Source organism: Falco cherrug, chromosome 2, assembly GCF_023634085.1.
Source record: "Falco cherrug isolate bFalChe1 chromosome 2, bFalChe1.pri, whole genome shotgun sequence".
Classification (NCBI taxonomy): domain Eukaryota; kingdom Metazoa; phylum Chordata; class Aves; order Falconiformes; family Falconidae; genus Falco; species Falco cherrug.
In genome coordinates this window covers 29,736,000-29,761,225 of record NC_073698.1, presented here as the reverse complement: position 1 = coordinate 29,761,225, position 25,226 = coordinate 29,736,000, and the positions used below count along the sequence as shown (strand labels likewise).

Genomic DNA, 25,226 nt, shown 5'->3' with positions numbered 1-25,226 from the left:
TCCAGAGGGATTTATACAAGCAAAACCACTTTACTGTACTTTTCTGTATGTACTTGCTTTTTGCTGTTATCTTTGAAGCCATTCGGAACATTCAGTTCTTCCCGCTCCTGTGCATCTTCTATTAGATCCCCTATAGGGCAGAATCAAGGCTGGATGTGTGTTGTCTGTGGTAGGCATTAGTACTTTTCTCCTGGGAGTGGGCCAATTTTATTAATATTGAGAAAGATTCTTTCAAAGATAGATAATCAACCTAAGCCTTAAGTGTGTATCAGCCTCTTGATGTAAGAGTTCTAATGGCTAGTACTGCCATCAGAGTCACATTTATAAATCTGGATAGGAGCTTTGCTAAGAAGGAACAAAACCCAGTGATACTAGTGCTTATGCTCATTACTGGTAGAGCTGACACAGAGGAGCAGGGAGAGAGCTTGAGGCTGTCACTTTGATGCATCTTTGGTTTCAGCTTTTTTACATGGTGGGCAAAGTTATACCCCATGTGAGGTCTAAATGAGCTAGTTCTACCTTTTCTCCTAAATGTAGATGAATTATTTCAGCATGGTTCTGTCTGGAGGAATGCTCTTGCTGTTCTGATGATGCAAAAGATTCCAGCTACTTTCATACGTTTTTTTGTTTGTTATCTGCTGTGCATCCATGAGGAAGCATGGATGTATGTGTATGCCTAAAGGTACTGATTTTCTGGTCTTTAGAATGAGTGTTGTTCAGTTGGGGACAAATAAGATGATATTAAAAATGCAAGTTCCAATTTAAATTTGTATGCTAAGTCAATAAATCGTAACTCAAATATAAGTATGAAAATATACCTCAAAAAACATCATATCAAAAAAATTGAAGAGCATTTTTGGCATCATTTGCTTTTACTGTGTTTTTTTTCCCTGAACAGCTTCTTTTCCCTGTCAATTTTGTGATATTTTTGTTGTGTTATCACACAGTGTTAGCCTTATTTTGTCCTAAACTGCAAGCTTGAATGAAAGATGTTATGCTAAAGACCTTCAAGCAGGTCTGAGATCTAAAATTGACAGTATAACTTTTTTTTTTTTAATTGGCTTTCTCCTCAATAAAGAATTGTTTCACAAAGAATATGTCAAGATCTCGGTCAGCCCGGGTTTTAATGACAAAGGTAAAATTTTCAGAGCTTCCTTTAGAATACCATTCTGTAGCCTTGTAGATTGTGACCGTTAAACTTTTTTCCCCTGTTTAAGTCTTATATTTTCCATTGGCTAATTTTATGTTACTGCTTATCGTTAAATATATATCTTTGTACACCATTGAGTTTCAATTTATTACCTTTTCATACTCATGTCCTATTCATTTTAGTCTTCCTTTAGCCAAGACCTGTGCATTCAACTTACTTGCTTTTTTTTATAAATAAAATTTTATTTTTCACTTGTCTTGCATACACGGCTGCTTTTATTGTTGATTTTTTTGGTTGTTTTTACTTGTTTCAATTCAGTAGGCCTTGACCCTACTTTTTTTTCTCTTCCTGAAATTATTACCAAAGATAAATTGATAAAATCTTATAATTCAGATAGCTTAGGTAAACATATAAAACTCATCCTAGACTGAGTAATTACTGAGAATGCTGGGGTCAAATAAGATGTAACCCCAAATTCTTTTCAGAAAAGTCACATTAAGGTAACTGCATCTCAGTTTTTAATGTATATTCTAGGACTTGGACTGAGGGTGCCTATTTTTCTAAAATTTGTACAGGCAGCTGCCTGCCTTTGAAACTGTCTAGCACCTTTTAGAAGTCTGTACTTTGGCTTCCCCAGCACCAGAACACAGTGAAACTACATGCCTTTGCAGAACGATGACCTCTTAAAGAAGTTGCATTCTGGCTTCTTTTGGCCCATCTTCAAAGACGGCCTCCTCTTCATTGTCCGTCTATCGGGAAGCCCAGAGGATAGCCTTTGAAGCTTCCTAGGGGTTTTTGTATTCCCCACCACCCTTCCAGTCCTCCAAATCCCTTGCTGTTTCCTGGCTCAGGAGTTGGAACTGCAGCGAGCAGCAGTGTATCATCCAGGGGAAGAATAGTTGATGTGGAAATGCAAGGAAATAGGTATTATAGTAGTTTGATACAGTTTGTTTTCTAACTGTACAGACTGTGGGTACTGGGAGACTAAGTTCATGAATATTTGTGAGGTACTTGGGTTCTTCCAAAGAAAGTTATGATAGAAGTGCACAATAAAATTATTTGCAGAGGAAAAACTAATCTCTTCAAGGACCATCTGTGCTGTGACAGCAGAAGTCAGTCAGTTAATGATGGAGAGGCTGCAAGGCACCTGGGTAGAGGATAAGGAGGCTTTTGTCATTATACATGCTTTTCCTTTGATATTACTGGCCTTAGGTTGAAAGGTCTTCTAGGCTTTGATTTGTCTTCGTATGTATTTAACCATGTTTAACGGAGCAGGACCTATTTGGTACTGGTGGGAATATTAAATCTAACATGGAGAAAGCTGCTTAAAACAAACATTTCAAAATTACAATTGTAATAAGGTAGCATATAAGATAAATAGATATACAGTTCTTACATATCCTTCCTGATGTGTTACATTGCTCCTTTCACTTAAGGTTGGATTCTGGTCAAGAACAAAAACCTGTCTCAGCTCTGGGCCTTTAAATTTATTCTGTCTCTTGGGTATCTCAGCTGGCACGTCAAGACCCAAAGAGAATAGAAAACACCCTCTAGCATACAAAAGCTAAGATACTTTACCTGTCTCTTTTTATTATTTATTTCTTCTTGAACTTGTTTTCCATCCTTGAGGTAGCAGCAGGCAGCAGCAGTCCACTTGATTCCTGATAACACCAGAGGGCCCAGGGAAATACTGGTACAGACTTCTCAGCTCCCCTCCAGTGCCCCAGGGCATGAAGGCGGGAGAAGTCTTCTGCATTTGCTAAAACAACAGGTATGAGGAGACCTTAGCTTATTATGCCAGGAGGAAAAAGAAAGAAGGCCAGAGATAATAGTTGTATCTATCAGATAGTTAGAGATCATTTGTAGCAGCCCACCCTGGTTTTGTTTAGCTTTCTCTTCTTGTAGCCCTGATTAGAAGGTCCTGCATGTGTGATAAGGGGTTAATGCAGTCCTCCACACAAATACCTGTAACACACAATGTTGCCATGCAGGCTCTCTTCAGGATGATAGGACCAGAACCAAGATATTCTTTCACCACAACACCACTTTTAAGCCATCTTTCATATGGTTTTTACATCCCTCCCAGGGAAGCTTTCCTGGGACATCAGTACCCTGCCTGTACCCACCGACCTGAGTGATCTCCTGTCACCATTCCAGCAACTGCTTTTGTTCGTTCCTCCAAGCATTCCTTCTTGTCTACACTACCAAGACTCAGTAGCCCTGGAAATCATCCCCTCGTTGAAGTGCTGAACCCTTCCGCCCATTTCATAGCATAGCAACGTAACTCCATTACCATGGATCCCAGACGCAGGCGTGCAGAATTTATCTAACTAATCGAGTGGCTAAGGGACACCAATTCCAGCCACAGTCAACTTAAGAGTATAAAGCGGTTACAGCTAAAAGATAGTCTACGAGCGCTTCCCAGGGAGGCAAAAAAATGAGGTGGATTTGTCTTGTTTTCTTCCCCCCCCATTTTTTAATGGCCAATGTAATGGGTATAGTCTTGGTAAACAAGAGGACAGAATTATTCATTCATCCCTAAATTGCTTCCCACTGAGATACCACACCTGCATGTGGTATTTGAGAGCTGAGAGCTCTTCCTTTAAAATATTGCCACACTGTAGAAGTTTATTATCCAGCTTTTACTCTAAGTGTGATTATTATGCATTGCCATCTTATGCCCAAAATCAAAACACACTCTAAAAGATGCACTTGGTTGCTCTCTGGAAAGCAGCAGGCGTGACTGGTGTCAAATGGAACATAGACCAACCACTTGATCTGTCTTTTGCCACTTGGCAGTTAATGAAAACTTAGCAAATCTCAGCTAGTAGCTAATTGGAAATTCCCACAAAAGCCATCTATAAAGCAAAGATATAGGTCTTCTAGACTAAAACAAACCTGATAAAGCCTCTTTCATCCAGGGAAGAAATCTGTTCATCTTTATTCCCTGACTTGAAGCACCTTTGGCAAAGTGTTTGGGATTGTTTGCTGAGCATGTTATTCAAAAGATACAGTTAAAATTAAGTCAGAGGGATTTTTTTCTACTTTTATGCACACATTGAAGCCCTGATGTAAGGTGTATTTGTTACAGAAAATTTGAATGGATGCTACGGTGGGCAAATCTGTCTTGCACCAACTTGCAGAAAAATATGTCTTGTTTTAGAAATATTTCAAATGGGAAGGAAGGATGCTTAAGACATGGCTTTGAAAAGCACAAAAGGATAATTCTTACCAAGCTGAGAATACAAAAGCATTTCTTATTAGGAAAATTTTAGAACTGACTTGAGTCCAGCTTATAACAAACATTGAATTACAAGTGTAACCTTTTTTCATAACAACAGTCTTCACCAAGCAGTGCTGTTTTCATCAAAAATGAGTTCTATTTTTGTTGGGGATGGCTTTCAATTTCATGATGTTGCAATCAGAAAGCCTTGAACGTTTCGGGATCAGTTCTAATATTTTCCTGTTGGAAAACCATTTTTAAGGCAATATATGGTTTATCGTTGTTTTCTAAACATGGGTCCAAGAAAAAAGTCCAAGAAAGCCCATCCCATAATTCAGGCTGACACTAAGTGTATGCTTCCCCAGGTTTGGCAGAGTGTGTTGTGTACATGGTTGTGTGATATATGTAACATAGTCTCTGAGATTCTCCTGCTCCTCCCCTCCTTTGAGGCATTTCTATTTTCTGTTGTTTCTGTTTTCCTAGGGCCTCGACACTGTTATATGCATTCATGGCTGGTTTATGTGAGTTGTGAATACACAGCTGATTTATATAACTGGGGTCTTGAAGGAAGATGAAACTTAATAATGCAAAGGAAACAAAAATATCAGACTTTTAACTATTACATCCATTCCATTTACTTCCAAGTTATTGCAGGGGTTTTTTATTATTTTATTTGCTTTGATCAATTCTTATTTTTCTTCATGTCTCCCATTTCACGTCCTCTTTATCTTGTCTTTTCCTTCAGAAAAAGTTACAATATGTTTTCCTTGACATTTCTACTTAGGTATTCAGTGTGGCTCTCAGCTGGCTGAGGGAAAAAAGCCAAAACTACTCATTTGCCTTGACAAGTGTTTTCAGTGTCTGTGTTTTCGATGATTGGTTGTTCTGTGTGCTTGACTTCTGCAGCAGCTAATAAGTAACTCCTGAATCCAGAGTAACTCCTGATTCCAAAGGTTGACAGATATCACTTGAGCTCTCATTTCAGAGGTGACAGCCTTTTAACCCAATTATAGTCCAGTGCAGCATGGTGGGACTCACTTGTGATCCCCTACCAGCCAGCTACTACAGCTAACTTATGGGGAATGGCACAGTATTCCTTTTTCAAGGGGAATTAGGGTCTGTTATGTTTTAATTTATACATTCTTTGGAGTGGTGGAGTGCCCTCCACCATATCGCCAATTTTTCCATTGCTGCCTCTGCTCATTGTTTCCTAACTCCCTTTTCCTAACTCCCTTTTTTGTACTGAAATCTATTACTCATGTGTTAACATGGTTTACAGTAGTTTTCACTGAGACATTTGGAGCTTTTACTTTTGTCTAGTTAGCTGGACACTTTTGTCACAGTGTCCCTCTAATTAAATATGGCCAATTTTGCTATAATGTGGGTTACTTTGTGGAGTATGTAACTGTAATTGTGACCATCATTTAAATCTGTTCCTTATGGCACTGGTAACAATCCAGCAGACCACTGCCACTAGCACCAAACTTTCCTGTAATTCTGACATCGTAGTGAATTCCTCCCCAACTGGCAGTAAGAAGGTCTTACACGGCTTTTTCTCTGCTTGAATTCTCTGTTTTCTGGATTGTGAAATTATCCTCTGCATAATTCAAGAACTGTTTCATGATCTATGTTTAGCAGAATTTGTTACCCAACAGATGTCTGGACAGTTAATGACCTCTGTAAGTACAGCCCTGTGATTTCTTGCTAATGATGGTCCAAGAATTTTTAATCTCTTCTGCTACGAGTCAGCACTAGGGCAGCATGTCACCTCTTATTAAAAAACAAAAGCATAAAATGTGTATAAGTCTTCCCTTCACAATTGTTATGTCTAGTCAGAAGTGGTATTTATCCCTCATTCTCTTTTGCATCTTTATGTTCATGAATGTGTGCACACAGAAATGCGAATAGTTCCATATTTTTCTGGCCAAAAACAAAGGAAATGAATAAAACCCCCTGAAAGTAATCAGAATCTAATTTCAAAGAAAAAGTACTTCCAGAAAAACAAGTCAGAACTGACACTTGCCAGCCTTAAACTTGAGGCAAGGGTAGATGCCTAGAAAAGTCCATGGTAGCAAAGCCTCTTCAGCTGTCACTTTTACACATATGGCAAATGTAGTCTTACAAGAGGATTTGGAGGCACTGGAGCCAGATCATTACCCCTGGCCAGTGATGTGTTCACAGTATGAAATCATGCTGCAGCTGCACAACTATTCCTTCTTTCCTCCTCACCATTCAGATCAGGCTCGAGCCCATCCCTGCATAGGAAAGTTGTCCTATTTTTCCGGGTTTTTTTTCTCTCTTTTCGGTTATTGGCACTTGGGAGAGCAGAACTATTGGGAAGAGTTGTATCAAAGAGGAGGTAACAGAATCACTAACGTCTGGCACTCCTCTTGCAGGGAAGGGAGTCAAGGAATCGAATGCTGATACAGGTCTGGTCAGACATCCCTATGGAGGAATTCTGCAAGGCAGATGCTGAAGTCCCTAGAACATAAATCTGCACAGTGAAGTGCTTGAGAGGATGGCTCATACTCCTCTGTGTGCCACTGTGAAGGAGAGAAACTGTCTGCACACAAGTGCTCCTCGGTAGCAGCTGGGCTCCTGGCAACTACCTGGGACTCGCACTGTGTAGCTCCTGAATGCCAGGAAGTTTGCTAGGTGTCTTGTTGGTACCTGCTTGTACAGCAGAAGGGTCATTGTGGACAATTCTGGATTGGAAGGTACCAAAACCCTGGAGAAAGATTAATCAGCTGGATCTACACTGGTAAGGTTCAGAGGCCAGTTCTCTGGCACTGCTACGCAGAGCTCTTACAATTGAATTGTAAGCACATTAGCTGGCAGTTTTTGCACATGACTCTTGGCAGCCTCTCAGATGGTACCTGAACGTGGCTTGGAGGACAGCATGGAACAGGGACCATTTCCCAATGCCAGTTTTACATCATCACTCCTTCTTGGGGGGAAAAAGAAAATGTAGTTCTGTGATGCAAGCTGGGACACTGGCCTCAGAACCCAAAGAACAATCTCTGGCCTTTTTTATAAGCTAATATTGCTGGACACATCCTGGAGCAGGTACCAGAGTCTTCATACGCTTTTGGGCTTTGGCTCTCCTGCTTTAGGAAAAGGTTTCTTTTTTCGTTTTGTTTTGTAGGGTTTCGGGTTTTTTTTTTTTAATGAGTTTAAGTATATGCGTATATGCATACCTACCCATGTGGCTTTTCAGATGGAGAAACATATTTCCAACACTCATTCATTACAATTTGAGGGTCTTTACATGTTCTTAATTACTAACTGTTCCTTTTCCAGTGTCTTCTCACTTGAATACTTTGGGAGCACTAACACGGCCAATTCTTACAGTGTTTCTTGTGGTTCAGTGAAAAATAACTGTTACCCTAATCCCCTCCTATTACTGGGAGATGATTTACCACATTATACAAGCTCTTTTGACTTCAGGAACATCACTTGGCCTCATACGGAGGCTTTTGAGCACCTTTATTTTTGACACTGATACCTGATTTAGAGCCTCTGTGTGAAAATTGTCCTGTGTTCATTTTAAGTGCACAATACAGAGGCTATTCTGGGGCCAGTTAGCCTGAACAACAGGAGTAGATCAAAACTACCGAGAATGTCAGACTTTTTTTTTTTTTAAAGTCAACCCATATGGGTTTTCTTTGTTTTCCCAGTTGGAGTTTCCTCATCTACTTTCAGAGGTACAAGGTGTACATTCACCAGTTCCTCAGTCTTCACAGAGGTATTTCTACTACCTTGTCAGATGATATTTTTACACAAGGAGGTCACCATGTTACATGAGAACATACTGAATAATTGGGTTTCACCCTCAAACCCATGTGGCCTCTTGTCTCTAGAGCATTTACTGTTTTACAAATAAAGAGTATTTCTCCCACTTTCATGAATTTTCTCATTTGGTAGCTGTCCTGGAATGGGCCAGTGCTTCCACACCCACTCTTGTCCTAAAGGATGTCTCCCCAAAGCAGCTAAACCTGACTCAGATATGGTTCTCTCTTCAAACTCCAAGGGCACGCTGTAGATTCTGACTATAGACATATGGGCCTACTACTGTGCAAGATGTTCCAAGCAATCAGACATTCTGGCTATAATCTAGAATAAAAATGATGCTTATCAGGAATAGCCATGAGGTAATCAGGGAACCAAACGCTCCACACTATCCACGAAAGTGCCCATCTAAGCGTGGCATCACTGGGATGTATATATGTGCTCAAAGGCTGAGGAACGCCTTCTTGCAGTGATGGCCAGAAATGCTGACTTACCTGCTACAGTGAAGGTGACTCATAACATTTGCATAGAATAAGACATAAAAAAATTTGATCAAGACAGTCTAGGATTCGTTTTTAAACTCCTTGAACACCCCTATTGTACTGAGTCATAAGTCCATGTATACACTGAAATTTCTGCTATTTTGCTCTCAAGCTGCTTCTCAGGACTTCTTTGCAGGAATCACTTTCCACAGAAAGGATGAGCTCAGTCACCCTGCTTCAGGAACCACAAGCTTTTAAAGCAATCTTTTGTTATAGGTCTGCATTGAGAAAAATTGGCAGCTTTAGTGAGGGCCTACCTATTTTCTTAAAGATCCAGATACTTGTTTTGTACAATGTGGAGATTTCCATGTAATTGCAAGTAAGGGCTAATCTACAAAATGGCTTGACTAAGAAAATTGCCCAGCTCCAGAAACTTTCTATTGAAAAATGCATATTATGATGATGCTAGAACTTTGTTAGCAGTAGCGCTGGTAGGATCTTTTTGGCCATAAGTTGTATCAGACTTTTTTTATTATTATTTAAATAGTCTTTTGTTCCTGTTTCTAAGGTACTTTCAGTATTAGTAAGCAAAACGCAGTGTTTAATCATGGAGACAGAATGGTTTGGATTGGAAGGAACCTTAAAGATCAACTAGTTCCAACCCCCTGCCATGGGCAGGGACACCTTCCACCAGACCAGGCTGCTCAAAGCCCCATCCAGCCTGGCCTTGAGCACTGCCAGGGATGGGGCATCTACAGCTTCTCTGGGCAACCTGTGCCAGTGCCTCACCACCCTCCTCATAAAAAAATTTCCTTCTTATGTCCAGTCTCAACCTACAGTCTTTCAGTTTCAAACCATTTCCACTTGTCCTGTCACTACAGGCCTTGGTAAGAAGTCTGTCTCTTTCTTATAAGTCCCCTTTACATATTGAAAGGCTGCTATAAGGTCTCCCTTATAGCTTTATCTTCTCCAAGCTAAACAACCCCAGCTCTCTCAGGCTTTCTTCACACGAAAGATGTTCCAGCCCTCTGACTGGTTTTGTGGCCCTTCTCTGGACCCACTGCAACAGGTCCATGTCTTTACTGTGCTAGGCACCCAGGAGCTGGACTCAGTACTTCAGGTGAGGTCTCACCAAAACAGAGGGGGAGAAACACCTCCCTTGACCTGCTGGCCACACTTCTTTTGATGCAGCCCAGGATTCAGTTGGCTTTCTGGGCTGCAAGCACACATTATCAGCTCATGTCCAATTTTTTGCCTACCAGTACCCCCAAGTCCTTCTCTGCAGGGCTGCTCTCCATCCACTCATTCCCCAGCCTGTATTGATATGGAGGATTGCCCTGACCCAGGTGCAGGACCTTGCACCTACCCTTGTTGAACTTCACGAGGTTTCAGATGGTTGAAAGCAATTTGTCAGCCTAACAGCATCTATTGTAGGCCCATGTGTAGTAAAGGTGAGAAAATAATAATAATAAAAAAAGCTGAAAGACAAAAGTTGTTGCAAGAAAATGTTCCTTGATATTCCCTGGACATGTTCTTAACTGCACACTTTAGATGAAAGAAGAGGAAATACTTCAAAGCTTTCATATAGTTCGTGCACTATGTAAGAGAAATTTATTTATCTTTCAAGCAGGTTATATAGGTGATTTTAATGCATTTTCCAAATAGAAAATGTATTTATTGATGATACTCCGTGATTCTTCAATATCATGGAGGGAAAGAAGATTTAGGAAAAAAGAAAGTTTTGAAGTTCTGAGACCTAGAAAAATAAAAGAATAATGAGCTTAGAAGAATTAGTGGTCAGAAAGTTCCACCCAAAAGACAGTGAATTAAATTACAGAGGTTTTTTACAGCAAGTTGGGAGCCCAAAATGTGAGTAATACTATAGCAGGATCAATGAGGACAAAGGAAACGGCAATAAGACTGCATACAATGCCAGAACTGCTTATGGGGCAAAATCTATGAGCCAGGAGTTCTCATTTGCAGCCCACACACTGACACAGCATCACTTTTTTTGTTCTCACATGTTCACAGTCAGTTACAAAGCCAACAGCACTTGCATGGCAGCTAAAAATGAGTGTATTTCTTCTCGATAAGGTGCTGCATAGTGATAGTGCCATGCATATTTTTTAAAGCTATCTTTTTTCTCCGTAACTTTGACCTAGAGCAGATTCAAGCATGTTTCTGGTAGGTCATAATTTTCTGAATGCCTGCATAAAACAAAACTAATGAAACATAGAAGAAAACTGTCATAATGAGCATGTAGGGCTTATTAATAGAAATGTGATAGGCAGTACTGTTCATTGTGTGACTGATAAATACCTAGAGGAAAATAAGGAGCAATATCTACATTTGAGGGTGCATTTTTATAACAGCTTTTGTATTTTTAAGCAAGATGGACAAGCGGATTTTCCACAGAACATTTTTGCTCTGTGAAGTCTGCCTTTCTATATAAAGAGCTCATCTATATTTTTTTCCCACATGGTTCGAGGAATGATGTAGCATCTCAAATTAAAAATATTTTTTCGGTAACTATCTTATGAAGGCTATCACTGCTGACAAAACAGAAGAAGGAGAGAATTCTAAGTATGCGTTTTTGCATGGCATAGAAGTGCAAGTTTTGAAGAAATTGTAAATCCTGTATACTGTAAAGCTGGAAAACATTTAGTTTGCAAACAGGCAGAGAAGAAAAGCATGGGAGAGAATAAAACACTTGCACATTCAACAGCTATTGAGAGGCTCTACCTGTTGCAAAGTGATTTTAGCTTTTTTATGTGGTTATCTTTTGTGTATATAAGTGCTTTGGTTTTGCACAGGCAATGGAGGAAGAGGCCCCAGAAGCCGTAATCTGGCTTGCTGTCAGTGGAGCAGTTTTAAATTTAAGCATTGAATCAGTCGAAGTGCAGTTTCGCTCCCACACTAGTTCCCCTCTTGCAGACTGACAGCAACTGGAATCAGATTACTTAATGGCTCAGAAAGGCACGTGTTGTATAGTTTGGGCCTAAATTTTAATTGCAATAAAATATTTTTTCTTTATAAAAGGCCTGTTCTTGGGATTGTTAATAGTACTCTTCATGTCGTTGGGCACTTTATAAAAGGCCTATTTTTCTTAGTATTCACAAGGAGGCTACCCTGTTTATTAAATTGTCCTGCACCCACTCAGTGGCCGCAACGCTTACCAGTTTTAGCTGAAAGGTATCCAAGTATGTCACTATGTTGTCAGATCATGTAATTATGATAATATTGCAGAACAGTTTCAATGATGCTAGAACAGAATGTATCGTGCTGTTTGACTAAGGGATTTCCCCTCCTCTTTTAACAGAAGTAACAACTTTGCAGACAGCAGTATCTAAACAAAGGGCTGACAGCAGAGCTGGAGACCCTCCAGCTCCGTCCTCTCTGGATCACGCTGTTCACCTGCAGGTTGGGATTCTCTCCTGCTTGTCTGAACTGTCACAAAAGGCGTGATTACCTACGTTTTTAAACAAATTTCGTTTGTAAGACTCAGAAGAATCTCATCCTGATATGCCAAAATAAATATTTTTTTTAGAATCAATGCCCCAAACCAATCAACCAACAAAACAGAAGATGGAGCCAGAGAGCAGCGTTTAAAGCAAATTGCCAGAGAAGATTGGGAATTCTAAGCTTCAAACAAGACTGCAGATGAGGAATTGGAGAAAGTCCTCCAAGGCTCCGGTGTGGTACGAGGGCATGGAAGGTGGCTGCACTGTGTGTAAACACATCGGTTCAAACCAGCACTGCTTCTTCCCAGTGGTCTTCTGTTGTCACCCTGTACATGAATGCATGAGCCACTGTTAATTGCTCATAGGCAGACAGCCTAATTCTGCTCTATCCATATCAAAAGAGTGAAAGTCAACCCGCATCAAGAAAATAAAGACCAAAACTAACAGAGGGAAGGATGTTTGATTTACCATGGTGGCATAGCAAAATGCAGAGCAAGAGAAATGATGCTATGAAACAAGGATGAGGTAATAATAATTTGATATAAAGTAAGCTGTATTTTTCAGCTTGTTTTTCACTCTGATGGATATACTCTTCCAAGAAAGTTCAAATAATCCACACGAGTAACCACACTTTCTACAAATTCAGAATTTATGTTAAGAAGAAAAAGAACCTTTAAATGATGTCATCATATAAATTTCCTTACATGTAATTTTTGTGATTTCCTGCAAAAAGCACATACCAGAGGAGCATCATATAATTCTTAACCCTACAATTTTTTTAAATGTAGAAAAAGAACTGAATTATCTTGCTTTTTTTGGCATCAAATTCAATTACTAAATTGTCTTGCTTTTGGTCCTAGCAATGTTTTTAATCCACACAATTTAACCTAAAAGATATGACAAGAAATGGAAAACAATCTGCTAGGAAGTATTTATAAGATTTATTTTCTTGATATTTTTTTTCAATTATGTGGGGAAACACTTTTCTAAAGTACTCTAATTTTGCTTCTATGGGTACTCATTAAACTTGATGTCTACAGTGATTCTAACTTGAAGTCTTTTTGTCCATTAGTTTTTGTCACTATGGGAAAATTGTTTTTTTAAAAGTTTTTGTTGAACTGTGTGTGACAGTAGATCTGTGAGAACACTCAGGTTTTGTTGTTAATTTCAATGCCTTTTCCTACCATTACGATAATATTCTTTTAGCTTGTCGGGTGGAATGCAGGAGGAAGCTCCAGGTTCCCATCTCACTTTGAAATCTTTCTTTCTTCTCTGTTTCCCTCCCTCCTTTTCTCAGGTTTCCATGCATTACTTTTTCTTCCCTCAGTCATAGCAAAACTGCTTTGGTGTGCAATAATTTCCCACCCATATTTCCCATATAAGAGAGAGTAGAGCATTGACCTCAGGTTTGCATACCTGGTGACTTCAGGATACCTTTCTATTATTCACACACCTTCCTGGTCTTGCAGAGGAAGTCATTACAGACAAGCTTTAGAACATGCCCTTAAGATTTTTATCATGGCAGCTGGAGCCTCTCTTGCATTGTGTTGTATTTTTTGTTGTTGTTGGGTGTGGGGTTTTTTTTCTTTTCCCCAGTGGGTAACTTACTTCCAAAGATCAAACCTTTATAAAAAAATCCGTATTTTATTTCAGCATATTATTTGGCTTTGGTTCAAAATGCATGCCCACCTTTCAGCATTTTCCTCCAAACAGTGTCTCAAACCTTGAAGGAGTAGTGTTGGACCTGAAACTGTTTAAGGATATAGGAGAGACAAATAGGGAAATGTAATATGTCTCCATATGCAATTGAAAAAAATCCAGCTAATCTGGGGGATACAAAGGACCTACTTCCAGTCCCGTGAACCATGGCTGTTTATTAAGATACTAATTTTCCCCATTACCTGCTTCCTTAAAGGCCTGTTTGGCAAAAAGTATTCTGGGTCTCTGAAGAGCCTGCAGTCTGTTGTCTCCAGCATACTCTCAGCCCCCATTTATCTGTCAGCAGTGCACAGTGCCCAGTCTTGAATGCAACCAACTGCAAAGAGAGCGGACCTTGCCAGTTCTAAAACCCATTTAGACACATGTCCATTCTGAAAACTATCAAGTATATACACATCTTCAAAGAATATCACGTCTCATCAAGTTGCAAGTTGTGCATTTCTATCTGTAGGTCTAGCCTATGACCACAGGTTCATCCGTAGTGGTACAAGGATTGGTCTTTGCTTCTTTAGTATTAGTTCCTGTCTAAGAACTGCAAGAAAGAGATATTATCTAGTGCAATCACATATCCTCTGGGAAATACTTTGAGACTGCAGATTCATGTCCTATAAGCCATTTTACAGCCACTAGCTGTTTCTGTCTGGACCTTACCCTCCACAGGATGCTCTGACGATTGAGCAGAGTATAGCTTAAATGTTGTGCTGTTCTCCTGCAGATACTGCCTGTTTGTTTAGTGTATCAGAGATTACTAAACATTGTGAAAATTTAGTTTCTGCCCCCAAAAATTTACTATATTTTTCCTCTGTTGCCTATTAGTACATAGGCAACATCACCAACCAACTGGGCAAGGAGGGCCTGTTCTGTTGCTGACGCTGTTGTATGTTACTCCCAGAGGAAAAAAGAAACTCCTGATCTCCAAGTTTTTCATATCTGATTTTTTTCATGAAGAACTGCTACTCATTGGCTTAGTGTGGGTAAATTTAAAGTTACAACTGAAGTAACGCTTCCCAATCGGCTGACTAGTTCTGTGATGCAGGATTACAGTTTCAGACACCGAGCATGATTTTCCAGAATCTTTTTGAGACAGATTATGAAAGTTTGGCGTATACCTCCTGGAGGTGCTTTTCACAGGCGTTAGCACAGAGCTTTGGCCAAGTGATTTGATCTGCTTGGATCTCGATGAATCCATCGGGAAAGGCAGGTGAGCAGTAGCATCTTGCGGAAAACGAGCTGCTGGAAGCCTGCTGCCTTCCCCTCAGGAACAAGCTCTCCAGGCGTGAATCCCTGCGGCCAGTCCCCACCAGCCCAGCTGCCCCCGTGCTTTATTTCACCCATATTCCACACTGAATACTGAAATTCACGTAGAAATCGTTATGTAAACGTTGTGTAATGCAGAAAATACTAGAGAGATGTGAATACGACAAGGTCCTGCTGTCCGATGTAGCAGCAGAAATCTCGTCTTTACCTCACCTGCTGACCTCCAGCCCCAAGGTAAACGCAGAAAGGAAAAAGTAATGTAAACACAGGGAAGCAGCCGCCCCCTTTCATCTCTACTCCCTTTTCTTTCGCAAAAGGGTTCACCGCAGCGTGACGACGGGGCGGCAGCAAAGCAGCCTAACCGTGCCGACCGAGCAGCCCCAGGCGTTTGTCAGGAGAGGGACAGGATTACCTAGCTGCCCCTAAGAAGCACCAGCGCTCGGCCCGGGCAGCCCACGCCCCCGGGACGGCGGCTATTGAAGCAGACGTGCGTTTAAAACGCTGCCTGCCCGGCGGGTTTCCCCTCACGAAGGCGCAGCGCAGCAGCCCCGCACCGCGAGATGGCGGCGGGCGGCCGCCATTTTCCCCGCCTCAGACCACCGCGCCCCGCCCCGCCCGGCCCGGCCCAGCCCGGCTCGGGGGCGGTGCCGCCGCCGCCGCGTTGGTTCCTGCTTCCCAGCGAGCCCGCGGCGGCGCCGGGCTCCGGCAAGTCCCTCCTCCGCCTCGGCAGTGCGGGCCGCCTCCCCCGGCCGCAGCCTCCCCTGGCCGCAGCGGTGGAGCCCGGCGGCCCCACGGCGCCCATGGCGGCGGAGCCGCAGCCCAAGGCGCTGACCCGCAAGCCCCTCCTGCTCAACAAGGTGGAGGGCTCGCAGGAGGTGGTGAACATGGCAGCGATAGTGCCCAAGGAGGATGGAGTCATCAGCGTCTCCGAGGACAGGTACCGGGGAGCGGGCGTCCACGGGACCCGCCGGGGCCGTGGCGGTTGTCCGTCACCTCCCACCATCGCTCCTCCGTGGCGGTCGACCACCGCTGTCACCGACAGGTGATGGTGGGAGGTGACAGGTCCCGCGGTGGTGGTCCACCACGGTCACCGGCGAGTGGCAGTGCTGACAGACCGCCACCGATGTGACTGTGGACGCCCCGGCTGGAGTCTCGGGCGGCGCCAGGGTCGCGGCGGCCCCGCACGGGGACATTGCTATAGGCAGCCGCGTCCGGCCCTGGGTGGGAAGGAGCCTGGGGCAGGGGTTTCCAGCCTGGTGTCCATCTCCTCCTCCGCTGCCGTGTGGGTCAGGGCCGGGAGCTGGCGAGGCGCGGCTGGAGCTGGCGGGACGGGAGTGACTCCCCTCAGCGTGGGTACAACGGGGTCTGAGATGGCCTTCATCGCAGGCGGTGCCGGGGAGGCTGTGGAGATCTTTGACCGTGCCTGAGGACGGTGGTGGCATTGGCTACAACAGCAGTTTTGGTTCCCGTTTCCCCTCTCCAGGCGTTTCTCGGTAATTGTTTAAAAACACCGTGTACCGGCGGTACGATCGGGGAGTGGCGTCCCGTGCTGTAAAGCTGCCGAAGAGCAGGATGCGTCCCGGCCGTCAGCTGGGCTGCGCGGGCTCGGAGGCTGCCCAGAGGCAGCTCAGTCTCTGCTGAAAGAGCTCAAACTTCATTCAGCCCTGTGGCCGGAGCTTCAAAACTCTGTGCTGAAGGTGCCTTCCTTTAAAGTAAGAGCTTCTTTTCCTTGCAGAGCCCATAAATAACTGTTTTAAGCAGAGTTTCTTTGCAACTCAGATGCGTGGTGTAACGCGTGTCCCCAGCTTGAAAGACAAACGTTGACCAGTGTGTGAAGATGTTTTGGTTCTCAAGGGTTTTTGGCAGACTGCTTCTCTGGGGTGCCACTTACCCTGTTGAGTGTCTGCTTTTATGTCTCTGCTAGCTTTCCAGAAAAGTGTCAGTATTTCTGTCATCTTGTCTTTGTCCTGCCTGTGAGTTAGTTTTCAGTCAGTTGTCAAATATGAGCAAGTTTAAGATCATTTTTCATCTAAGCTGTGGTCTCCAAGTGACCTCTCGTGCCTCACAACAAGAGTAACTGAGCTACTTAAAATTACACTGTCAAAGGGACTTCAAGCAGAGTATTATATTGCCATGTGCTTGCAATTTTGTCTTCACATTTTTATGTGTTTGTTGTGGAGCTGAATAAAGCTTGAGTGTGTTTTTGCTCATTGTAGGTTGTTAGGCTCACTCAGCCAATTCTTTTTATCTGTAAGAAAGTATTCCTAAAATTAATTTGCTGTGGTATAGGTGCTGTCTCTCTCAATCTCTGCCTCTCCCCCCACCTCAGAAAAAAAATAAGTAGCTTCTGCTGGTTTAGCACGTATGAGTTGTCAAGAATATTGATGCTCCAAGTTGATATTTCTATGTAGAAAAAGGGAATTATCAGATAACTTTGTTTCGCTAATAACTGATATGTCGGGTTCAAGAAACAAGTGGTGAAGCAGAAACCAGGGGTTTCACATCAGGAAACTCACTAGTTAGCGAGCGCCACCCTCTCCCTTCCCATCCCAGGGCAAACACCTGGTGTAGCTCAGTTAGGTCCTGCTTGCTGATTAAACTGGGTAAAGAAATCTGCTGATAGATGTCCAGAATTTTGCTGGTGATGCAGAATAGCTCTATGGACAGTAAGTCTGGAGGTTCCCAGGCTATTTTCTGTTTAAAGGCACTAACCAGGTAGTTTGCCTGCTTGTGGGGCTGCTTTGCAGTGTCTTTGAAAAGCTATAAGCTATGATTGTGCCTCTTATTTTTTTTACACATGAAAATGTTGATTGATAGGTCTTTCTTTCATTTTCCACCTGCATGAGCATTTTTATTGTAATTAAAAAGTTCAGAGTCTAAAACTCATTTGGCAGGAACAGCAGGGTGGGAGTTGAACTTGGAGGTCTCCGGGATACCTGGGGTGGAAGCATAGTTTAACAGACATTCAATACGTGCGGCTTATGATTAGGCTTGTGCAGCTCCTTATGGTACCTTTGCCTGTTTGGTCCTGCCTTCTAGTGTTAGTGTTGCGGTGGTTGTTTAACGGCCTTAATGGAATGTGGAGGGCTTGTAGTGATTCCTGGAAACTCTAAAGTTATGGTTATGGAGATGTTATCTGTCTCTCTACTTGTTTGACAAATAAATGAGTTTTGGCCAAGTTTCTCAGCCTGTGATACGTACTGCTCATACGAGAGACATGTTCTGAAACTTTTGCAGAGGACTTCAGCTGAACCAACTTGCCATCTCCAGCACTCTCTTCATGCTGGGGAGGATGAGTCTTCTGGAGATGAAAGGGAGGGAGTTCTCGGCTGGACTGCTGGCTCATGGCTGAATATACCATTGTTGAAGTTGTTAGTAGTTTTAACACGCACAAGAACTAGGTACAGCTTTAAAGGTTTTCTTTAGTGCATGGTGTGGCTCTAAATCCGTCAACCCTTCAAAGCAGGAGCTCGGTGTCTAGTCTTTATTTTGTATGGTACCAGTGGTTTTATCTGGCTTGAAAAGCCACGGAAGTGGTTTCAGCTATAGCTTGCAGACATAGTCATGCATTATATAGCTCTGAATTGTTATATTTGTAGCATATACATGCATATGTTTTTAAGAAATAAAATGAAAACTAAGTAATGATAGAGAGTGTGGTAATTCCTCATAAAGAATGGCATAGAGGGGGAAAGAAGGAGTCTCAGGGGGGCTTTATATATAAACTAGATTATCTAAACTTTACATAATCTGCAAGGTTAGAATTTCTTTTCACTGTGCATCACCTGTATGATCTACATATTTTTCTCTTCTGAATCCTAGTCAGTCATGTTAGTTGAACAATGTGCATTTTGTCAAATCTTAGTTGTTTTGTCTGATTCCTTATTAGGGCAAAATAGACTGAGCCTGTTACCTCTTTACAAGTACAGCTGGCGTGCATTGGGAGGGATAAAATGTAATTTTATTTTGTGTTTTTCTTCTAAGGAAAAGGGATGCACCTGTCTAGGCAGGTGAGAGTTAAAGGAGTGGCAACATTTTTTATCCAAGAAGGTATAAATCTGATACAGGAGGGCTACAAGAAAGAAATTATTAGCTTTCATCCATGCTCTTTCACCTGCCAGCAAATGAGTGGAATTAACAGACACATATATCCAAACGTGTGGAGTCTTGAGTGATCTATAGCGTTGAATGCCCTAGGTGCTACACATGAAGCTAAAGTGGGATTTTCCTAACGTGCACAGCTGGCTCTAAGCTGTCATCAGCTTCCTGTGTGCTAAAAGCATGTGCTACCATTTCAAAATTGCTGAGCATCCTTGTCTTTTGTTGCCTTTAGAGGGAGATGTGGGTGTTGGGCATGTCTGAAAAGTAGGTCAGTGGCATGTCAAGTTCAGACATATCTAACTTCATGCTCCAGAGAAGGTTTAGTGTCGTTAATCTTACCTGAGCACGGGGATACGGTGGGAGAAGTGCCCTGACTCACTCAGCTTTTAGCGCAAGCAGTTCTGCTTGGTGTTGGCACACTTCTGTGTTTCCCAGGAGTCTGCCAGTGATGTGAGTGCTAATGCAGCTGGGTGTCTGATGTGCTGATCATGTATCGCTGTGCAAGACTGGCAGGAGGGGGCTAGGTGTCATCATGGTAAACCTGCACTTCACCACTAGCCATCTTTTTTTTCACTAGCTATGTTGTAGGTGAGGAAATCTTGGACATGTGCTGCTGTAGGCAGCTGTCCTGGTAATTATGAATTCCAGTCTGTGCCCTCTTTTGGGTGAGAGTTCTGTGCTCACTTCCATGCTACAGACCTTGGAAATGTAGGTGTTGGTGTTGCAGTCAAGAACTCTGTTGTCCTTAAAGTACTCACAGGAAAGAGGTAAAAGCTTTCATAATCAACTGAAAATTGTCAAGATCCATTCTTTTTTAAAACAGGCATTCTAGTCCTCTAGGCAGTGACAAAACCTAGAAGAAAAATATTTATGCCATAGGGTGGGGTTTTGTATTGTTGTGTTTTTTTAAATAGGGGAACAGAGGCCTTTGGCTTCTCCACTACCTTGTATCACCTTACTTCATCTTGAACTGAAACGTCTCAGTTTCTTTGTATGGATCACTATATAAACAGTGAGCCCAGACTGTCACGTACATTCATATTAGTGTCTTCATCTCACATAGGGAAAACTGAAGAGCTTGTATTGCTAGGTTTGGTTTACAGTTTGAGGTTTTTAAATGTAGATGTGCACTTAAGCTGTGGTCCAAGGCTTGTCTTCTGGGTATGCTAAGTAGTAGGTTCTTTAGGGCGTACGAAAAAATGTACGACTGTCTTGTGTAGATGAGATCTTGACTTTGGTAAACTAATGGTGAGCTAGGAGTGGGAATCCACATATGTGACAAGAAATGTCAGAGTTGTCTTTGGCGTCCTGCTGACATGCCTTCTAGCATGGAGAAGTATGATCTTTCCACCCCTAAACATCAAAAGCAATCTTTTTGCTCCTTATGGTTTTCTTGTCCAGATCCAGAACATAAAGCATACATCATTATAGTTCATCCCTGTGCAATAGCTATAGTGGAAAGGTAGGATTCTTCACTCAGTGTTGCAACCAGGCAGCGTGCGAGGAACCGCAGACCCTTGGTAAACTCTCTGTGTTTCCTTTCTCCTGTGGTGGGGTGGTAGAAAGTGATTGATTTGCCCAGCAGTATGGTTGCAATCCAGGTCTGCAGTTCTCATCTAAGCACAGGGATATGTTGCTGACGGCCACTCTGCCTTGTGTGTGGCTGTTGGTTTGCAGCAGAAATGCAGGTGGTTTGAGAACAGATTTTGATGCTATCCATTTATATATATAATTCTAAACCTGTAGGTTTCACACCCAGGTTATTGCAGCGTGAGCAGTAGTTTAAGCAGTCAGGTGTGGATGCGCTTCACAGGTGTACAAAGACTTATTCCTGCCTGGAAGTTCTTTAAATTCTGGTAAAAACATCAGTCACTGATAAGAGTTTCTTCATTTCCTTTCAACAATTTTAACAGCGCAAAGGTTCGTAAGAGACATAGTGCTGTAGATACAACTTGTTTGCTCTGAATTTTTTTAAACTAATTGGATGTGTTGCAACTGGATGACTATGTTTGGAATAAAGCTCAGGGTGGAGGTTAGTGCTGGCTGTTCAAGTGAAAGAAGTGGATGCTGGCAAGAGGTTTAAGGACAGACAGGAGGTCCAAAGCTCTTGGAATAAGAAACTGTTGCAAATGTTGAAAAGTAACTGTTCCTGATTTGACTAACATGTATCCTGTTGAGATGCCAAAATTCTGGGACTAGCACTTAAAAACATTTTGCTGAGTGTTTGTTGGGGTTGGTTAACTTGTGGGAGACCTTGCAATGTATTATTTTTTTTTAGCCTTCTGTGGTGCTTTGCCACCAGGAGGTGACTTGAAGTTTGCCAGAGCTTGTATATCCCTTCCCTTAAGATGCTCTCCCCTGAGTACTTAATGTCAGGTAAAGGTTTAAAGCACAAGCATTTAGTCTTGTCTTTCTGATTCGAGCTATCCTGCAACTGCTAGCTCATGTAGGTCAGTGCACAGATTGATGCAACTCCTGCAGTTGTATTAAGTTCATGTCTTAACTGCAATGTGGCAGCTGCAATAATGTGGTATGACGTGGCTTGGACCGTGACTTGTGCAGACCCAGTTTCAGCAGTGCAGTTACTGCTGCAGGCATCAAAATAGAGTGGAACATGAGGCACTTAAGCATTTAGTCAGAAATGCAGTGTTTTTTACTCACCTCTCTGTTTTAGAGATCATTCTTTATATAAAAGGTGTAGATGCATGTATCTTATCTTACAAGCTTTATTTGGAATAAGAAGAGCTATGTAATACACCTTCCATTTGCCTTATGGTAGCCTCTCTGCCAGCTGCTGAACAATGCTCTTGAGTTGCAGCAAGTTTTGGGGTGGTGCATCTGTCTCCCATATTAACCAGTTCTTGTTTTTCTTCTTGTCTTCCCTGACCCTGTCTTAATTTCACTGGCATCTGTTTACACAGAGACTGGATCTCTTATCAGCGTGTCTCATGTCTGTCAGGCTTGGTGACCTTCCTCTGCAGTCTCTCCAGTTCTGGAGCTGAACAAGCTCCTTGCTGAGAGGGGACTGCACAATGACACCTCTGTGTGTGCCCTGCAGCCCCTGGAAGAAAAGCAAATGCCTATTATGGAGTATGTGCAGTGCAAAGCAGGCATATAACTGAAAACGTGCTGTTGTGGGAAACTTGCTGGTTTTTCTCCTCAAGTTGAAGATGGCTAGAAGCAGCAGTAATGCTGCAGCATTAAAAAGCTGCAATACAACTTAATGTAACTAAATTATTTTATTTATTTAATGTATATGTCAAAACTGATTCAGTTTCATTTAAAAGAAAGGGGTTGCAACAATTTTGAAGCTACCAGGCAGGCTCAGTAAGGCTGGCCTTTCACTGAAGGTCCCTTAGCGGACTGAAGGTCTCTAACAGCGTAGAATCATAGAATCATTTAGATTTGAAAAGACTTTTGAGATCATCAGGTCCAAACGTTAACCCAGGACTGCCAGATCCATCATGAAACCATGTCTCTAAGCACTGCATCTATATGTTTTTTTTAACACCTCCAGAAATGGTGATTCCACCTACCTTATAGGATTTTGATTGCTGAGGCAAACTTTTTTTCTTTCCCTCTCTTCAGCTGCACTGGTTCCTGCATGGCATCTGCTGACGGTGATCTGTGCACAGGTTTCCCAGTAAGATCTTTCAGCTGTGTGATAACACAGGAAAGAGCACTGCTCAAAAGTAGCACAAGTTTTGTAGAATGTTGTTTGTAACAGTCTTAAGAGGTCAGAATACAGTTGGCAGTTCAAAGAACAAGGGAGAAGGAGACAATAGCAGGCTGTAATGCAGACACGTGTGTGCTCCTGTGCTCAGCTCTAAAAGCTTTGTAAATGATGCACAATGCCCTAAGGAGAACAACTGGCTTTTGCACAAGTATCTTCTGTGCATCACTTGTGTTCTGTGTCCCATAACCTCTCAGATGTTGGAAGACCATTTGAATAAAAGCAACTCAGAAGCCATGTTTAATTGCCTTGAATATGGTGCTTTTGTCATTCACCTGTCAAATACAAGTGGTTTTATGTTGAACTCTGCCAGTATCTGCCCGTATTTGCCCAGGGATTTGATGGGCATTACAGTAGTCCTTAGCATAGTCTGTTGCAAAGACAAGAGCAAGAAAAACCATAGTGGTTTTCCTTCTGCATATGGTGTGAGGAAGTGATGGATGCAGCCGTGGCTCTGCAGGATGTGGCAGGCTGCGATAGGGCACCATGGGAGGGGATGGGAGCCATGGCCATGGGGTGCTGAGAATAGCCACACACAGCAGGACACATCCTGTTCAGCAGAGCCTTGTCCTGCATGGGTCATGTTAGGAAAGAGAAAATAAAAACTTCCTTCTTTATGCTTTCATGAGGTGAAGTATGAAATGAAGTAAATGGGAAAACTTTAAAACAAACATCCGCACAGGAACAGCAAGTACCCCAGCAAGCAGGTTGGGTGAGTGGCTGGAGCAAGCCCGGAGAAGGAAGAGGACAATTTCATAAAAGGAGAAGCAGGAGAGGACAAGTTTACCAGGCAGCCCTCCAGGGAAGGAGCTCTACATAATCACAAACCCATATGCATCTCTCGGGGTTCTTTATATGTCACAGTCTGTGTGCCTGATGGCTTGAAACTGCACATAAATAATGGTCAAAATGATATTTGGCTATCAGAAAGCAGGTCATATATTTTGCAAATTAGACTGTGCTGAAATTTTAGATGGACAAAATGCAGCCTTCATCCTCATGAGTGGGAGAACAGTTGTGAAGGCTGGGTTAAAAAAAAGTGGTGTTTTAATTTTTCTCTTATCCAGGCTGCAGGAAAAAGCATTGTGTAACTAACCTTGGCCAGACTTTGAGCATATGGGCTTTGCTTATCGTACCACGTGCATTCACCACTTAATTTAAGATTTTTCAAGGAACTCTTAAGGTTTTGAGCACTGAATCAAAGGCGATGCCAAAGCACAGTTCTGGGTAGAAAAGCACTGCTGTTCTGCTGCCAAGTTTACCAAGAAGTTTGATCTAATGTTGTCTTTTATTCTTCACATCCTGTACCATTCCCTCTTAGTGTGAGGTAAAAGATCGATGTTCTTAGCAGGTTTTTGAAATAATGGTAGCGATTGATCAGCCCCAGAAGGCAATGCTTTTGACCTTTACAAGTCTGTAATCACGGTTTCCTTAGGAGTTGAGTCCCATGGAGACAAATCTGGGAAAAGGCTGTCCTAATGTGAATTGGCTTATTTTGCCACCAGATTGAATTATCTTGATTAGAATTATCTGGATTCAGGTGATAGAGCAAATATAGTGCCCTGTTTTGAACAGATATGGAGAGAAGATCCTTGACTATGTTTACAACATGACAGATAATGAGATTTTGCACCTCCAGCAGTGAATGCAAATTTGATAAATTTACCCTCAGATTCAAATTCACTTATAATAGCAAATAAAGGCTTAATTGTATTCTTAAGCAAGTGCTGCATCTACCTTGTGGAGTAATTTAGGGTCTTAAAGTAAACAGGTTTGCTTTTTTTAGAAGTTGCTGTAAGTCTAATAATGAGTTGGTACTAAAGCTTTTACTTTAGTTTAAAAGGTAATACGGTACAGCAAAAAATTGCGTTTATGCAAGCTAAGGTATGGTAGAAGAAGGGACATGAGAGAGAGTTATAGTGTTGATTTAGAGCAGTGGTACTTCTCCTCCTGGTACAATCGTTTCAAGATTTAGATAGAGCCTGTTGGTACCTATATGACTTCCACACTATTTAGCTTATCTGTGGCTTGGAATAAAAAACAGACAGTGACTGAAAGAGGAAATTCAGTAGGTTTACTGTGATGCAAGATAAGATGAAGCAGGAGAGCACTGAAAATTAGTCTGTTCTGATGCTTTCCTTCTTGTTGCTGTTTAGCCTTTCTGAAGCAGTACAGCAAAGCTTATCTTATAGATGTCTCCTCAGATTTGGATGCTTCTCTGAGAACATCTACACTGGGGTTTCTTTCCTTGCAGATGTCAGCTGACAACTGCAAGGTCAAGTGTTGAACCCTATTCTCCAAGGTATTTGTT

The 25,226-nt window shown here is 42.2% G+C and overlaps 1 protein-coding gene and 1 long non-coding RNA gene across 2 annotated transcripts in view; one reads left to right on the top strand and one right to left on the bottom strand.

Annotated features, from left to right (window-relative positions):
• Nucleotides 1-15,756: 15,756 nt before the first annotated feature.
• WDFY2 (WD repeat and FYVE domain containing 2) overlaps nucleotides 15,757-25,226 on the top strand; it is a 68,283-nt gene continuing 58,813 nt past the window's right edge. The window contains exon 1 of the mRNA XM_055701474.1: nucleotides 15,757-16,018. Coding sequence (XP_055557449.1) covers nucleotides 15,882-16,018 — 137 coding nt within the window. The 5' untranslated portion in view covers nucleotides 15,757-15,881. The remainder of the gene's footprint in view (nucleotides 16,019-25,226) is intronic.
• LOC129735322 (uncharacterized) overlaps nucleotides 21,847-25,226 on the bottom strand; it is a 38,898-nt gene continuing 35,518 nt past the window's right edge. The window contains exons 2-3 of the long non-coding RNA XR_008730811.1: nucleotides 22,719-22,864; nucleotides 21,847-22,243 (exon numbers count right to left, since the gene is read on the bottom strand). This is a non-coding gene — a long non-coding RNA (uncharacterized LOC129735322). The remainder of the gene's footprint in view (nucleotides 22,244-22,718; nucleotides 22,865-25,226) is intronic.